This window comes from Microtus oregoni, unplaced genomic scaffold (genome assembly GCF_018167655.1).
Source record: "Microtus oregoni isolate MIOR12 unplaced genomic scaffold, Mior012 000014F_ref0000157, whole genome shotgun sequence".
Taxonomy (NCBI): Eukaryota; Metazoa; Chordata; class Mammalia; order Rodentia; family Cricetidae; genus Microtus; species Microtus oregoni.
In genome coordinates this window covers 36,769,919-36,788,119 of record NW_024543073.1, presented here as the reverse complement: position 1 = coordinate 36,788,119, position 18,201 = coordinate 36,769,919, and the positions used below count along the sequence as shown (strand labels likewise).

General features: G+C 33.8%; 1 protein-coding gene across 3 annotated transcripts in view; it reads right to left on the bottom strand.

The window, feature by feature from the left end:
- The window catches only part of Slf1 (SMC5-SMC6 complex localization factor 1), a 67,860-nt gene that overhangs the window by 22,762 nt on the left and 26,897 nt on the right, over nucleotides 1-18,201 (bottom strand). For 2 of the 3 annotated variants that reach the window (XM_041663765.1, XM_041663766.1), the window contains exons 6-14: nucleotides 14,156-14,296; nucleotides 12,756-12,902; nucleotides 11,881-12,021; nucleotides 9,465-9,596; nucleotides 8,528-8,581; nucleotides 7,707-7,865; nucleotides 6,221-6,384; nucleotides 3,796-3,924; nucleotides 2,933-3,098 (exon numbers count right to left, since the gene is read on the bottom strand). In XM_041663765.1, coding sequence (XP_041519699.1) covers nucleotides 2,933-3,098; nucleotides 3,796-3,924; nucleotides 6,221-6,384; nucleotides 7,707-7,865; nucleotides 8,528-8,581; nucleotides 9,465-9,596; nucleotides 11,881-12,021; nucleotides 12,756-12,902; nucleotides 14,156-14,296 — 1,233 coding nt within the window. The remainder of the gene's footprint in view (nucleotides 1-2,932; nucleotides 3,099-3,795; nucleotides 3,925-6,220; nucleotides 6,385-7,706; nucleotides 7,866-8,527; nucleotides 8,582-9,464; nucleotides 9,597-11,880; nucleotides 12,022-12,755; nucleotides 12,903-14,155; nucleotides 14,297-18,201) is intronic. The other variant, XM_041663767.1, reaches the window with a different exon arrangement.

Sequence of the window (18,201 nt, the reverse complement as noted above, 5' to 3'; positions counted from 1 at the left end):
GGGCTGATGAGAAGCCAAGGACAATGGCACAGGGTTTTGATCCTACTTCATGTTCTGGCTTTGTGGGAGCCTAGCCTGTTTGGATGTTCACCTTCCTAGACCAGGATGGAGGGGGGAGGACCTTGGACTTTCCACAGGGCAGGGAACCCTGACTGCTCTTTGGACTGGAGAGGGAGGGAGAGAGGAGTGGGGGGAGAAGGAGAAGGGTGGGAGGAGAGGGAGGGAAATGGGAGGCTGGGAGGAAGCAGAAATTTTTTTTTCAATAAAAAATTAAAAAAAAAGAAATAATTTCAGGTAATTTTGAATGTAAGTCTACTCTTAACTAGATAATATATGCTACTAGTAGAAGAATTATTGTATTAAGAGCAATTTTGTTTGTGCAGTAACAAAGTTATTGGCAAAAATAAAAAAAATAATCATGCCCTAAATTAAAGTATTAAATACATGAAATGAAGGCCAAGTTGTACTCCAAAAGTAATTCCTACTAAATACAAGTATTAGAAACAAAGACAAAAAAGATCCAAATATTAAAGAAGATAGATGAGACAATAAAAGTTTAAAAAGTGTGAAAGTAATGACGTAATGAAAAAGAACCAAAGGCAGACTATTCTGAAAGACAGAAGGCATTAACTACAATGCACTCAACTTATTATGTTTTCTTCTTTATACCCTCATACAATTTTACTACACAAAATACTCTGCAATTTCCCTGCTCTATGCATGGTAGATAACAGTTCTATAATGATATCACTCTGGTGAGGGAGGTCCTTTTCTCTGGGTTATTTTTATTGGTTAATGAATAAAGAAACTGGTGTGGCCTGATAGGGTAGAACAGAGCTGTGTGGGGAAAACTAAATGGAATGCTGAGAGAAAGGAGGCAGAGTCAGAGAGACTCCATGGAGCTGCCAGAGTCAGACATGCCAAAACTATGCCGGTAAGCTACTGTCACGTGGTGATACAGAGATTAATAGAAATGGGTTAAATTAATATGTAAGAGATTAGCCAATAAGAAGCTAGAGCTAATGGGCCAAGCAGTGATTTAATTAATACAATTTCTGTGTGATTATTGTGGGGGTGAGCAGCTGGGAACGAACAAGCGCCCTCCCTGCATATCACTCCCCGTCATTATCTAGCCTGATTCAGCTGATTATACAATTACACAGTGCACTAAAGGAGGGTATCATTTAATTGTTGACTAAGACTTAGAGAAGCATGCTCCTCCTGTCCTCATATATGTATTGTCCAAATGCTAGCTATGAAATCATAACTACCAGGTAAAAAGGAATGTCAATATAAAAAATAGATACACTGCTACAACACACTAAAATGCGTTCATCTGACATAGAATATCTAAATACTGTATTTTAAACATCTATCAAAGTTCCCTTATTATGGACGAGCCTGCGAACCTTTCTCTATACATCCTGGCCACATGGCACATAAGTGACCTGTAGGATTCAGAAGTAATAGAGAGGGACAACAGTCCAATTTAGTCACGAAAACAGTGTGATAACGACGATCAGTGTCTGAGTTTGAAGATAAAGAAATATAAAGTCTTTGCAAAATTGAAAATTGTATTTTGTGGCTTAGTATTCCTACTCACAATATCATAAGAAAAATAGCTCTATTGCATAGGATATAGTAGGGAATAAACATGAGAAAAATCTATAATACTCTTTACAAGAGTAGCTACCACAGTCTAAGTGATAAGAGTAATGACACTTATTTTTAAATTTTCATAACCTTTAATGAATAGATTCAACATTTAAAGCCCACAGGTTGCCATTTAATAATTAGTTTCCATTTCCCACTTGGTTTATAGCTTTATTCATTAAAAGGACATATTTGCATTATGAATATAAACCTTACAGTGTATTTTTTGTTGCCTTTTATTCCAGGTGTATGCCTAAGTTTTATTTTACTTTTTTAAAACTAAAAACGGCTGGACAGTGTATCATTAATTCTCTTTATCAATTTTTAACATATATTTCAATTATATATTCATTTATATTTATTTTGAGATAAAGATTAATATTTTATTATACTTAATATTCTAGGACATTCTGAAAATAGATAATATACTCTATGAATTGCAATGACAGTAAAATCTACTCATGAAGAAATGCTTCAGTAAGTTGTGAACATACAGTAAATTTTAAAAACAAGCAAAACGTTTTATTGTGGTACTCTCCAAAATGGCATAGTTTAGTTTTTTAAACCATAGTTTTGTTAAAAATGGAATGTCTAAAATATATATTATATATACATATATACTTTATATATAGATATATTTATACACACACATATATACACACATATAAATATATATGAAAGATCTAAAAATAAAACATTTAGAATGATAACTATAGACATTACAATTCTGGACATGTAAATCTTGCAGGATAGTATGTCTCAATGAGAGATGACGAAGAATCTGCCCTGTAAGCATTGCTACCATACACATAAACAAACTACATAGCAAACGGTAACAAACTTGGGTTCAAATTTGTTCAAGGAGTTCAAACTATAAAAGGAAAGGAAAAATACAAGCTATTGCAAAGGACAAAATCCCTCAGCATCTATGCCCGGGATTCCTTCTAGGACATACCACAGGTCTCAAATGTACAGATCCCCAATCTGAATGCTCAAGATTCTTACACAGTACTCTGATGCCCGCATGTCCATGATCCTCCCATTGTTTCAGATGGTGTATAGATCACCTATAACTAATACAGTCTAAATGTGACATGATTGCTATACCAGACTGCTGAAGTAATAATGATAAGACAGTCTGGACATGGTTAGTAGGGAGGATACTTTTTTGAGTATTTCTATATGAACTGGGTGAATCCATATTTGTGAAACCTACAGATAAGGAGGGGAAACTGAATTTTCCATAGATCATATTGTTTTGTAAAGTAATCCAACTTACATCATTAGACTTGCATTTTTCCTTGTGAGAATAGATAGTCCACTCCAAAAGCATATTTACTGGTTTTGACAAAAGTCCTGAAGTTTCACTCCCTGACCAAAAGATTTCAAGAAGAATTCCTTTTTCTGTTTCCTTTAGACTTTGAGAACTTGACCAGTCACACAACCTAATAAAAACAAAAACAAAAAGTAAATTATTATATCAATGTAATCATAGCAGTTATTAGACCTATTTTGATAGAACAAGAATGTCACCAGTTTTTGAGAAAGGTGGTAATATATAAAGATTACAACAGAGCTATAATAAAGGACAAAATATTAAAAATAGTCTCATGGGTTGAGTATGTTATAGTCTCAGTGCTGGGAAAGTCGAGTCAAGCAGGTCTTTGGGCTCACTGGTCACTATTCTATGAGCTACAGGGCAATGAAAGACCCTGTCTCGAAAAACACTGTGGATGGATATTACTGAGGGCTGCTTCTCAGGTTGAGCCTTTCTTTGGTCTCTCACATAAATACACGCATGTGTGAATTGATACATATATATGAATGTGCCTATAACAGAAAAAAATGGTCTCAGTTCAATAAAAACCAGTGATGTATACAGGGCATTTATGAATATATATCACCTATAACTTACATATATATGTTCCCGAAACATATTCTTCTAAATGAAAAGTAAGAAAAACATGAACTGAAGAGAAAGAAAAAAAAATGTAAGCAAATTGTCACTGCCACTGGGATGTATTTAAAAACGGAAACAAAACCTATACAGAAACATAAAGTAGGAGACTTCTTAAAGAGAGATACATATATAACTATAAACAACAGAACTATGGCAAAGTATTTCTTGTGATTAGCACTTACTTTTGACTCAAATGCCGTACTTCACTTTCAAGTAAATGAAAGAAAAACTTGAGCAATGTAAGATGGACCACCTTAGAACCAATATTTTCTGATATTTGATGACAGAAACCTTCATTGAAAAGGCAAGACCTGAATAATAAGAACCCAACAATGTATTTCATGAAAAGAAAGTTACTGAATAAATTGTGGACAAAATATTTATTTTTAAAGACTACTTTACAATTTTAACAAAATCTTCAACAGTTTTAAAGCAAGCTCAATAAAATTTTCTTAATATTTTCTTCCTTTAAATTTCAATCATGTCAAATGTAAAAGATTTAGTTCTTTTTTCTTGTTGTTGAGTTGTTTTATTGTCTATTTTTCAAGACAGGATTTCTCTGTTTCACCCTGGCTGTCCTGGAACTCCTTCTGTAGAGCAGGTTGGCCTTGAACTCACAGAGATCTACCCACTCTTGAGTGCTGAAAATGAAGGTGTATGCTACCATTGCTCGGCTAAGATTTAGTTCTTAACACAAATCTAGTTTCTCTGTTTCAATATAGTATCTAGCAACTGTCAATACTCTGTTTGCTCACTTCATTTCACTGGTTAGAACCAAGACACAGAAATTTCATCAAGTCCTTTTGATCCACCATGATATCAGATAATAATACTAAGTATAGTATACTTCTTACCCATGATTATTTTCATTTCCACTACATTAATAAACGAGTAAATAGCTTCTAGTTAAGAGTTTTCAAAATTAAATATTTTATTTTTATCTTGTCATAAACATGATTAACAGAACTTTAAATGGCAATTGCTGTGTGTTACTACACACTTGAATTGGCTTGTGCATATGAGGAAAGAGTTTGTTAGCACAGTTCTATAGTGCACAAACACACACATATACACACACATGCACACACATATACACACATAGACATGATTGTTAAATCAAGAAGTTTGTAAATTTATTTATACGTGGAGGTTTCTGCCTGCATGTATGCTTATGCACTGTGTGTATCTGGTACCAGCAGAGGTCAGAACGTAAGAGTATTGGATCCCCTAAAATTTTAAGTATAGAGGGTTGTGAGCCACCATTTTGGTATTGGGAATAGAACCTGGGTTCTCAGGAAGATCAAAAAGTGTCTAAATCCCTGAGCCATCTCTCCAGCCCTGCAGTGTAAATTTACAGAGAAAGCAAGACTACTAATAAATTTTAAGACTTACAGAGACTGAAGTTAAGCAACGGTATTCATTATTTAACTCCAATTTTTTTTATTGATAATATCAACAATGTATCTGTTGCTTTTCATTTCTGTCTCCAGTTTCCTTGTCTTTGTGTGTTTGCTTATATGCATACATGTTTGTGTGCATGTGGAGACCAGAGGTTGATATCAGGTATCTCCCTCAATGAATTGTCACCTTATATTTTAAATAATAGCTCCCCCACCAAGACAGGGTTCCTCTATGCAGCCCTGGCTGTCCTGGAACTAACTCTCTTTGTAGGCCAGGCTACTAGACTGCCAAGTACTGGGATTAAAGGCGTGAGCCACCACATCCAGCAAAATAGGAGCTATTAATGAACCCAGAACTCACAATGGCAGCACGTCCCAGAGACAGACAGATCTGCCTCTGCCCAATGCTAGGATTACAAGCATACTGTCGCCATACCCGCTTTTTAAAACAAAAGTTCAGGGAACTAAACACATGTTCTCCATGCTCGTGTGACAAGCACTTTGCTGACTCAAGTGTTTATAACATACTTCATCCCAATTATTCTGCAACAAAGCCTGGTTATGTGTTCAAGAAACTTATAAAGATCTAAACTTTGCCTAGCTACCCAAGTGTCTTTTTGCTCTTATATGAAGGACACTTGTGGATACATAAGTGAAAAAATCTTTCCAACAAAGGAGGACTACCAAAGTTATAGTAGAAATCATAAAATCATAATTAGTTTAGCTAGTGGAAAGAAAACTGGAGGTTTTGGAAACACCCAGAAAACAAAGAAAGGCCTAGGGAGATGACATATGTAATGATGGATCTGGAAAACAATATGTGATGGTAAAAATTCAAATATCTAACTATAATAATATAAACCCATAAACTAGATATTGCATATCATGATTAATATTTCTGCTTTTTATGACTAAAATTTGATGCTTATATTCAATAATTTTTATTTCAAAAAATACAAATTCATTATTTTGGAAAAAAAATTTAAAATGTGGCATTATCCTATTTTGTATACTTTGTTTTTTTAAGAAAATGACAAACATAATCAATATAAAGTTTGTCCTTTTTATAAGTTTGGCAACAAAATACAAAACATAAGCATTCATATTTTTTCTAAAAACACAAATATGCTTTATTAAAATCAGTTCCTAAAAAACAGTAAACAACTATTAGACAAATGTATGCATCCTCATATGCAGAATAACTTACCTGATAAGCACTTCTACCAGAGACCAGGCTCCTTTCCTACAGGTTGGACACTGAAATAATTCTAAGTAGTATCTTAACATGGCTGGTGATTTCCAAGGAGGATGCAGATGAAGAAGAGCTGATAATATATGAAAGTATCGACCAGAAAATGTATCTATGTTATCCTATTATTTAAAAATAAACAAAATAAAATACTGTAGCTAAAATACTTCCGCCAGTTAATTTAGTTTAAATCTAGAACAGTAATTCTAGCCCAATCTTGTGATTAGACTACTACAGCAGTTTTAAATACCAGGGAAGACTGTTGTATACATTCACACATCAGAAACATTAAGTACTAGGGGTAGCAGATATGGTGAGATTAAGAATCTCAAGGAACATTCTAAAGAATGCCAAGGTGAAAACTCTTCATATACCAGTCTTTTTTTTTTGAATTTTAGACTTTATTTTATTGAAATGATCAAAAATATTTATTGTTAATATTTTAATAAGAGAATAAGATAATTATATCAATTCTTTAAATCATAGGTACTAAAAGCCTGATTTCAGACCACAATTTTGCTCAACTGTCTTTTACTAAATCCTCTATTTATTTTTCTTCCTTTTTATTTATATGCATAATCAAAGATCTGCAATGACAACCATTTCATTTTTCAAAAGAGACAAAATCAATGATCACATTAGCAATAATAAATATAAAATAGATGTACAACTGATTTTATTTGCATTTTGTGAACAAATGAATAGGTAATCTTAGCACCATTTAACCTTTAAAATCTATTTAATGTGCTTTTTCAAGTCCAAACAAATGTGAAAATGCACACACTCTGCATATGTGAGTTTGTGTGGATGTATGCTTTATTTCATATACCAGCCTTACACGTATCCAATATTACCACAGTATAGTTTGTGTGGATGTATGCTTTATTTCATATACCAGCCTTACACGTATCCAACATTACCACAGCATAGTTTGTGTGGATGTATGCTTTATTTCATATGCCAGCCTTACACGTATCCAATATTACCACAGCATAGTTTATCCCTGCCATGACATTAAAATCAGCACCCTGCTGAACATGAAAGAAGACCATTTCTCCATAGATACAATTAACTGTTTCTACTAATTACATTCACTTAAGCTGTATACCATAAAGAAAATGACTATTAATTACTAAAAGCATTTTAGCAATCTGATACCATAATCTGACATTTCTGTCACTTTACAGTCACAGAAAAAGGTAACATTTTTTCTTTTTTTATTGAACAATGTTTTTTATACAGTATATTCTGACCATTTTTCAATAGGCTAAGTCTATTTATATATTTATATACATACTATTTATATAGTATGTAAATATTGTTAAAAATAGAAAAAGTGGTAACAATGGGTACTGCACTTTCTAGTAAAATGAGATTTAAAGAAAAATTACAATTAATATTCACATTTTAGCATTCTTTTAAAAATGATTCTTAGTGTCCTTACCTGCAGAACATTCTCTAGAAGGGCATGGAGAAAGCACACAGGGGGCACATACTGGGCTTGCAAGGAGGAGAGCTCTTCGATGGCTTCTTTAAAGAACTGTCCCTCTATGAGGCTTTCAATTAAGTTTAATATCCCCCTGGGGAGCTCTGCATTTTTACCCTAAGGAAAAAAAATTTTCTGTCTGAAGGCAGAAAAGTTCACCTCTGAGATCAGCTCTTGAATTAGTAAAGAGCTTCCGTTTCCTCATCTGTAAATAGGTGGTTCCCGTCCTTACAACACAGGCTGCACAGCTTTTGAACTCTTTCATAAGTAGAAGGCTCTCAAAAAAACCCAAACAACAACAACAAAAACTAGAAGGTTTGCAAAAGTATCACTTGCTGTTTCTTTCTTATTTTTCATCGCCTGAAGTGGTAAACTGTCCCTCTTAAAGAAAGTCTTAGAGAGAAAGTGTTTGCTTTACAAATCTGAAGATGTCAATTTTTAACTGGACCCTTTTTGAAGAGCACACAGAAGTAAATAAAACAATTAAAAAAATGAATGGTTGATAAATAACAGAAAATATTTTGGAAGTATTGGATGAAGAATTTAACACCAAAGCCGTAATTATTAAAGTCAAGATATATAAAAAAAGTATATAGTTCACCTACAATGAGCACTAGGTACATTTTTTTCTTAGCACTATTGACAGCTGTGTTGAAATATTTTCCCAAAAGAATAATCCTTCCCCACCACATTTCTGATTACATTACCTTAAATCAAAATAACTAAAATTTATACTTCTTTTTTTTACTCAAATAACCATCTAACTCCAAGCCCCTTACCTCTACATTGTATACAGGCTGTTTATCAGTTCTAATGCAGTTGTATCGGACAGCCTACAAAATGACAACCATATAATTAGATTTAACAATTTAAATTAAAAAATATGTTTCAGTTTACAAAGCACAAAACCTTGGCTAAGCATTGAAAACAGATTCAGGAACACATTAATAGCTATAATTATTCTATTCAATAATACTATATACTCATTCTGACTCAAATTAGTAACTATCATCACTTTAGGGTCATAGTATTCTCATGAATAGACTAGTTCTATTGTCTTCTCAATTAAAATGACTTCAGGCCATTTTTACTTTAAAGATCTGAAGTTGTCTATTCTTCTTAGTACTTTATTAAAAATGTAAATGCAGAGGACATGTTATATAAAAGTCCAAAGGGGAGAAAAATGAATTTATGTTTTCTAAAAATAACACATAGAAACTTTTTGTATTGTTTTAATCTACCTGTACTTGAAAATTTTTAGAAAAGGTTATAGTATCTGCAACAAATATAAAAGATAACATCCTGATTCAAGAAAGTTCTTCAAAGGTATTCATTAAGCAAGCCAATGGAAAACAATAAAAGATAGCAAAGCAATACCCAAATTGTTAGAGAAGCTATAAATACATTGAATTTTGTTACTAAAAAGTTATAAATTCAAATGCTAATTGACTAGAAATGTAAAGGTAGACCAAGAGGGTTCCTGCTTTAACAAGAAATATGTAAATCACCTGTTCTCAAGCCCCTTTCTTAAACTCATCAGAGACGCAAAGTTGTAATACAACCAGCTAGTCTGCAGTGTCAGACTTCAAGGACCTACCAACACAGAGCATTCTCTAAATACTACCAAGTGTCTGGATTAAAACAAGCAGAATTCAAACATACTTCCCAGTCACTTATATTTTACGAAGGAAAGAATTTTAGTGTGAAAAGCATTACCTGAGCTCTATATATGTCTCTGTATATCTGCTTTTTTAAGGCATTTTTTACTTCTGTGAGATCCATATCTGCCTTGACATCCTTGATTTTTGATTCATTGGCATAATCATTATGAAGAGAATTCATTTCTTTCTGCATACAAGTAAAGAACTTTAGATATTGCACTAAAGACAATACTCAACACACACACAAAATACAAGACTATAGAAATCCCACTTACATTTTGTGATTTCGTTATTTGCTTTTAAAGCCCACACAGTGATGTCAGGACACTGAGCTTGGCAGGCAAATGCTGGGCCACTGAGCTAAATCTTTAGTACCTTAGAAATTTTTCATTTGAACTTATCATAAAACCAAAGTCTAAACAAAAAATTAATTGATGTTCTTTATACTTCTTATATACATGCCTGAAGGTAACTTTAATACACAACTTAGGTATACCTAGTCTGTTTTGCTTGGCCCATAACATAGAGGCATGGATTTTTGACTTTACATCAGAAATTTTCATCATGTGTCACTTAGAAGCACTTGTTCTCAAGTATTTCAGACTTTTGATTTTTGGATTTAAAATGTTCAATCCGACTTGGATTATAAAATAAAGTTACATTTTTAGAAAAAGGTTATCTTTTTTATTATAAAAGGTTTGTATTCCACCAGAGAAGAACAAATTAGAAACAATATTAGTATTTGAAGAGATTACATACAGATGTAGTTTACAGTGGTGTTTTCCACTTTAAAAAGATTCAGCCACAAGGGTGCTCCAATCAAGAGCCAAAGAACACCTAAACAAAAACCCCAATATCAGACATGAGAAGCCTTCTTCTGAGTTGTTGGCCAGGGCTGTGCAGGGGACTCCCAAAACATACAGCCTACTCCTATTGCCCTTCCCAAAACATACAGCCTACTCCTATTGCCCTCCCCAAAACATACAGCCTACTCCTACTGCCCTTGTTACCCTCCAAGAGGTGGATGGTAAATCCCTACTGCTGAAGACACCATACAGTTCAGAAATTCTATGCAAGCTTCAAAAGGATGGAGGCAACTGAGAGCCCTATCCAGCAATGAAGCCCATGAACCACATCAATAAACACATGGCACAATAATCTTGAGGAGGCAGTAGTGGCATGCATACAATGGCAGGAACCAACAGCTTTCTACCTGGAGTTAGGAACCACTCAACAATAGGAAATTTGTGCATGGTACATGAAATCTACTTAGCGCTAATGAAGTCAGGGCTATTAGAGGAAAATCAACACTTCTAATTTACTAACTGAGCATAATCCCTAAAAGCAATCTATATTTGTTCTCATACTCACAGACAGAGGGTGGTCTTCCCCCCACATCAAGGAAAGTTCTCTTAGCAACATACAGGAAACCATTACAGAAAACCATTTGTAATCAATATGCAGAATTGTAGAACCCAGCCCCAATGAATATACACTTACAGTACCCAAGGCTCCAGGAACTTGGAAGAGAGGCAGGAAAGATTTTAAGAGTAATAGGGTCAGGGAGTTTATGTGAGACTCTGTCTCCGAATAATATAAGAAACTATACCCAATAAAGTTTCAGTAATATGACCATCTAAACATGAGCTGAACAAGAAAGACACCAACAGACATGCCAAAGTGGATGGGGAAAGCCCATAAAGCCTCAATCCTACAAAAACAGCATTAGGCAACTGAGGAAAGGCAGGAGTGGAAGAGGGATTTTTCCCGAGGCAAACACACACCTATTGGTTGTCCAGAGCCAACAGGTCAGCTCGAAAACCATATATGCAGTAAGTAACATTATATGACTGAACAGGTTAGTTAGAATACACATACATATACACATGAAAATACATGTATATACATCATTATTAGTGAACAATTAGTAAAAAAAAAGAGGTCATGAACTTGGAGGAGAATGCATAAGGGTATAGAGGGAAAAAAAGAAAAATGTATTCATTTATATTACAATCTCAAATTTTTAAAAAAAAGTTAAAAAAGAAATTGCCTCTCTTTCAGATATTTTCTTTTTCTTTTTAATTATGAAAAACAACTTAATTTGAGAATCACAATTAGTCCAATTTCCTTACATATTCATATAAAAAGTTTTACTATAGACTTATAATAACTATATTTTAATGTATATAATATAATAAATGTATATTTAAATACATAAGTAAAATGTTATGTGGATGGAAGTTTCTGTCACTCCCAGTCCCGCAGTCATTCAGTTCTAAATAAATACACGGAAGCTTGCATTAATTATAAACTGCCTACTGTTCAGGCTTATTAGTAACTACCTCTTACAACTTGAATTAACCCATAAGAGTTTAGCAAAGTATATAGAATTAAAACAGCAAGCACCTCTAATAATCACATTGGCTGATTATAAAGAAAGAAAACTTCAAAACATATATCCTATTACTCACCTTATCTCTGTAATGCACACGCTTTTGAAAAGTTCTTATCGTGTCATGTTCATCATCAGTTTTGCAGAAGCCTTCTTTTTTGCTCATTTTCCTTAAAATGTAACTCCTTTGGATATTTTTAACTTTTTTCTTAGTTTCTTTCTGTATTTTGATCACAATTAAAAAAAATAGAATATGTATTAAATGTCATAAAATCTAAATAAGTTAAAAATGGGGGGGAGTTTACATCATAAGTTTAATACAATTATCTACGCACAGAAAAATCTCACCCACACACCTGTATACATTAGCAAAACAGCTGAGCATCATGAAGAACAGGTGACACAAATTGTTTGATAACAATATATTCATTCCTAGAAATACATTCTCAGCTACAGTAATTTTTACACATGTGTACCAAGTCACATAAGAGAATATTCACTGTTCATAGCAGAACTGTTTGATAATCACAAAACAACCAATCAAACACAAACAAATAAAACCCAAATACTCATCAACAACAACAACAAAAATGGATGAAGTTTAAAAATGCGACACAACTGAACAAAACATATGGATGAGGAAAACGTCCATAAATAGTGTGTCATACAGATGTTCATTAACAAGCAAGACTTAAAAAAAAAGGAAAAAAATAAGTTCTAAAATAAAGGAAACTTCCAAGTAAGATGGAAAAAAATAGTTAGGAAATGACAAGAGATGGCTTAAAAATTGGTGAGACTGATTCTTTCCCTGACTAATGAGTTCATAAAGTGGCATTTTCTTCCTTTAGAAACACTTCAAAATGTCTTATAACACTTCCGTACATGTACTTCACAAGACATTCATGACTTACATTGTACTTAGTAAATTTAACGAATACTTTTGTGAAAGTTTACCTGATTCTCATGTGTATGTCTTCTGAATGCATTTCTCTTTTTAACAGATTTCATATCTTTTCTGCATTCTCTGAATTTTTCTTTTTTGTGATGTTCACTCAGAACAAATCTACCATTAACACTTTCATCATGATTTCCCATTTTGTTCTGCATATTTATAAAATTAAATATACTCTGGATTAATACAGCTTCAATACAACTACTGGGAGTCACACAGAAAATGTCAGGAAAGCAGGTTTTATACAACACACATAAGATTAATTTTAAAATGTAAAATGAATTTTAATACATTCTAGTTATGCCAAAAGGGCTAGAAAAAATATGCTTTAGTTTGCCACACTTTATAAATAGTAAGTTACCGGATATACTTAGTAAACATGCTTATTTAATTTATTTAATTCAGAGTAAGGAGTATTACAATCCCTTTTCTTTGAGAAATTTCTATGCTAATTTTATATCTAACCTCCTAATTTTATTTTAATAACTTTCTTATCTTTTGCAATAATTATCTCTTTATATATTTAATAAAATGAAATCTATTTTGATAACCTCATCATTTTACACTCCTTACTGTATGTAAAAGCTTCATTTAGAATGCATATTTCAGATATCAATTCCAAACCCTTACTAAACATGCACACATGTTAATAGAAAAAAGTCTTAAAGGCACACAAATGCCACTGCATTCAGGAGTAGGAGCAAAAAGGATAAAATATTTTAATCTTCAGTTAAACTTGTCATGTTATTTAAGAAATTACAAATTTTAAAAACTTCCAAACTGTTCCTAGTATGAACACAAATGTTTCAGTTTAAACTAATAGCTACTGAGAGAGTGATTTGATAAACTAACAAAGAGACATATTGCACATAATGGGAAATGAGCATTAGCTTTGCTATGGGAGAACCAAGGAGGCTTTGCCTTCGCTGTTGTTTTTAACTTGTGCCTGTGAAACACTGAACAACAGCTGCAGTCTTCCTGCTTTGTTTTTTTTTTCCGGTATCTTGTTCTCTATGTTAATGCAAATTCATATGTTTCAAACTCTGTTCTATTTACTCAACGTACACGTTTGACTTTAGACTGCTTATGGCCAGAGTGTTCACAGATGAGAAAGTTCTATAAAGCTCGCGCTACATCAAGCATACAGAGATTTTAAGTAAGCATATGCTGAGAATATACTATATTTGAGGAACTCAATTCTTTAGGCACATATGCATTATTTCAAAGAGTCCTAAAACACAGATTTACACAAACTTCCCAATATATTCAATTCGTGAGCTAAAAAGATAAGGGTGATATGATAGACTTCAGATCCCAAGGTTAATAATACTTTTACCAAGAAGGGGCTCTCCTTTACAATTCTTTAGGAAAATTAGAGAATGTTTAACTCACAAAATTTTACCTGTGTTCTATATATGCTCTCTCCATAAGCTTTCATTTCAAGAAATCCTGTGTCTTTCTTAAAATCATTCCCTTTTTCTTGATTGCTGTATTTGGTCCAACCAGAACTGGTTTGAGAATGTTCATCATTCTGAATTTCCTTCTGCACGTAAACAAAATTTTAGGCCATTAACTAAGTATAATAGTGGTATTATATATATATATATATATATATATATATATATATATATATATATATTATGGACTTCAGCTTAATATATAATTGCATATACTTTCTGATCAAGTCCTCCTAAAAGAAGGGCTATAAAACACTGATTAAAATTTTTCAAGGAACCAATACTTAGAGGAAACTTTCTATATTATAGTGATTTCTGTATATCACACAAACACACATACACACACACACACACAAAGAGAATGCTTTGTTTAGAAACTTATTTAACGAGGAATCAAAGACAAAAATATTTTATATAGCCATATAAATATTAAGATTACAACTCAGATATTAAAAATTGTCCACTTATGGTCAGACTGCCTTGTCCACTAACAATCCTACTTATGAGTCATCTAGTACAAAACCATTATATAAAGTCCTATGCAAATTAAAGCTACAATTCAGAACTGGTGAGAGCTCCGTCAGTAACCTGTTTGCCTGAAACAAATCATGAAGGCCTGAATTCAATCCTTAGAATCCAGACAAATAAAATAGCCTTGTCTGCTGACACCCAACACTTGGAAGTCGAGATGGGTAGATCCTAGGGTTTGCACATTACATGGCAAGCTCTAGAAACCCTGTCTCAAGAAACAAAAATCAAACAAAGAAAAAACAAAAAATGCAAATAAAACAAAATATACAATAAACAACAACCAAAATATAAAGTGGGCTGTTCTCAAAGAATGATATCCAAGGCTAACAGCTAGCCTCCTCAAAAGGTGGCTTCTACACTTGAAAGTATACCTGAGCACACCTACACTACCTACACACAGGTAAAGTCTAGACCTAAAAATTATCCAGTTGTGGATAGACTGTTTACTTTTTCAGCCTTTCACTGATAAGATTTCTTACCAGCAAAATAATTCAGCACCCATCTTACGGAAGAGCAACAAAGACGATCACTTTTAGCTTCTGCTATTGCAAACAAAGTATCTTAAAAAAAAAAATCTGAATTGTGCTCATAAACCATTGTCTTTATCTTTAAAAATAGAACATGAGCAAGGAAATCAGGACCGCGAGGGGTGCACCCACCCACTGAGATGGTGGGGCTGATCTAACGGGAGCTCACCAAGGACAGCTGGACTGTGACTGAAAAAGCATAGGATAAAACCGGACTCTCTGAACATGGCTGACAATGAGGGCTGATGAGAAGCCAAGGACAATGGCACTGGTTTTGATCCTACTGCATGTACTGGCTTTGTGGGAGCCTAGCCAGTTTTGATGCTCACCTTCCTAGACCTGGATGGAGGGGGGAGGACCTTGGACTTCCCACAGGGCAGGGAACCCTGACTGCTCTTTGGACTGGAGAGGGAGGGGGAGGGGAGTGGGGGGTGAAGAGTGGGGGGAATCTAAACTGTCAAACTGCTTCCTGTACTCTGCAGGCAAGAGTCCCCGCTTCAGCAGGCTGCAATTTTGTAGCCACAGAATAACTTTGAAAGACTGAATTTCTTCATCAGCTCAGAGAGGTTAAGGTCAAAATTTGGAATAAGAACTTCTCTCCCCCCCCCAAAAAAATTCTCTTCCTCCCTTTGAAAGAATCATCGTAAGTCTGTAAACAATTGCTATTTGAAAGAGTTTGCAGCAAGAAAAATTGTTTTTTAACCTCACATGGTTGAAAGAAGATAAATTTCTATGCCTGGACAATTAAATGGTTAAAATCAGGTATAATTCCACAAAGATTTCAGGTAAACAGAATACAAAGAAACATCTATTATCACTAGTAAAAAGACCAGAAACATAATGTTTACTTTCTATTCTTTCCAGGAACTACACAGGAGATCTACACATTAGGGTGCATTATACAAGTACTCTAAGTTATGGGATGTCAGGTGATTTATTTAATCCACTGTACCTTAATTTAATCAACGTGAGGTGGAATGATATAATACCAACCATTACACAGAGATAGGTTTAAATGAGAAAGAGAGTGTAAGTGATTAGAATTGTGTCCACAGTGATCACTGTTGGCACAGAGCAGCAGTTCTAAGAATTCTCACAATCACAGCAAGACTAGGAATTAGCTTTCACACACCAAGCGGCATACTACCGCCTGTAGTACGGCATAGAACAAATGACTTCTTGATGGCTCAGAACAGGTAAAGTAAACCTAGGTAAAACTAGTGGATTTAACTTAGAAATTCTTTTTGTACCCTGTTATTCTTATTTCTGTAAGTTTCCTTCAATGAAGAAAATATCTGCATGTATATGATGTGTGTAAGCACGCATGCCTGTGTATGCACATGTGTGATGGCTAGAGGACAAGTTCAGGTGTCATCATCACCTTTCACTTTGTTTGAGACAGGATTTCTTATTGTCTGCTCCTGTATATGTTAGGCTAGCTGGCCTATTAGCTTCCAGGAATAGCCTTGTCTTCATTGCCCATTTCGCCACAGGAGTCTGGGATCACAGATGTGTACTACCATGTTGGGCTTTACGGGTCCTAGAGATCTGAACTCAGCTCCTCATACTTTGTCCATGGAGTCGTCTCCCCAGATCTCTTAGTTTCCTTGACAGTGCAAAGAAGTTTAAGTATCCCAAAGTAACTTCTCCTTTCTATAACATCTTATATAGATCAACAATTAACACATATTAGTACTTTTGCCCCTTTGTGTTCCCTTATTTTGCATATTTTTAGTAACCTGTATTCTACTAGAAAATGAATTTTCCTATTTGAGGTAAAGCACCTCAAAAATGGATATATGATGTTCCCCATTCACATCTCTAATGCACTGCACATCTTCCAGAAAAACCTACAAACCTTGCCTAATTTTACCCCAATTCTGCCACTCAGCTTTCTAAAATGTCTAAGAATATTGAACACAAGAGTTTTTGTGATTGTCATTTTTAACTCAGTCAATATACTTAACAACTCTTCGTAGATGATACTTTAAAGGAAGTATACTAGGTGCATAATGTGTTTCATGTCACAGATTGGAAAAAAACAGACAAGTTAACTAATGAAGTTATTGTTCTCACCCTTCCTAGAAATATTCACAATGTGGTTTTCTCATTTAGGCCAGTTATGTACTTCTGTCTGACACAGAACTTAACAAAACAATGCATTTTAAAGCTCAATGTATAAAATAGATGCTACCTGCTACTTTTGGTTGACATAATATTTGTTGTTCTTTAATACTTCAGCAGCTAAATCTAAGGCTGTATGATTATTAAACAATATACTCTAATTATTCTTCACAGAAAATATATAATTCAGATATACTTACAAATACAAGAATAACTTTTAGTCACTGGTGGTGAGTACTAGAAAACCAACTGAAAACAACTCAATACAATAAGTATTGACTCTCAGAATAGCAATGAGAGCCAATGAAAGAACTAGTCTAAGATTGGTGAATACAGAAACTCAGGTATCAGCACAGGGGTCAGAATTTTGTTTTGTTTGTGACACAGTACTGCTATATAGCCCAGATTAGCTAGGGATTCATGATTCTTTTGCTTCATCCTTTAAGAGTTCTGGATTTTTAGGTGCCTACTTCTAGGGCTATGTTAAGTGTCCAGATTCTATCTCTATTCTTTTGTCTGTAAGACCGTCTTCTTATCAAAGCTAGATTGTGAAAGAAATATTTTAATTCTCATATTTTTCACTATTCCAATGATCTGATCACATGCTCATTCCCAGATCAATCACTATCAAAGACAATGACATTTCCCACAGTTCAAATAGATACATACCATAAACTAAATTGAATTTTCCAAGACTACAGTGGTACTGCTTGCCAGGATAAGGTGAGTATAGAAAGACATATTATGTGTACTCAGAAGATTTAAAAGGCTTCCATAATTTCTGCTACTCTAACAAATATGAAATAAGA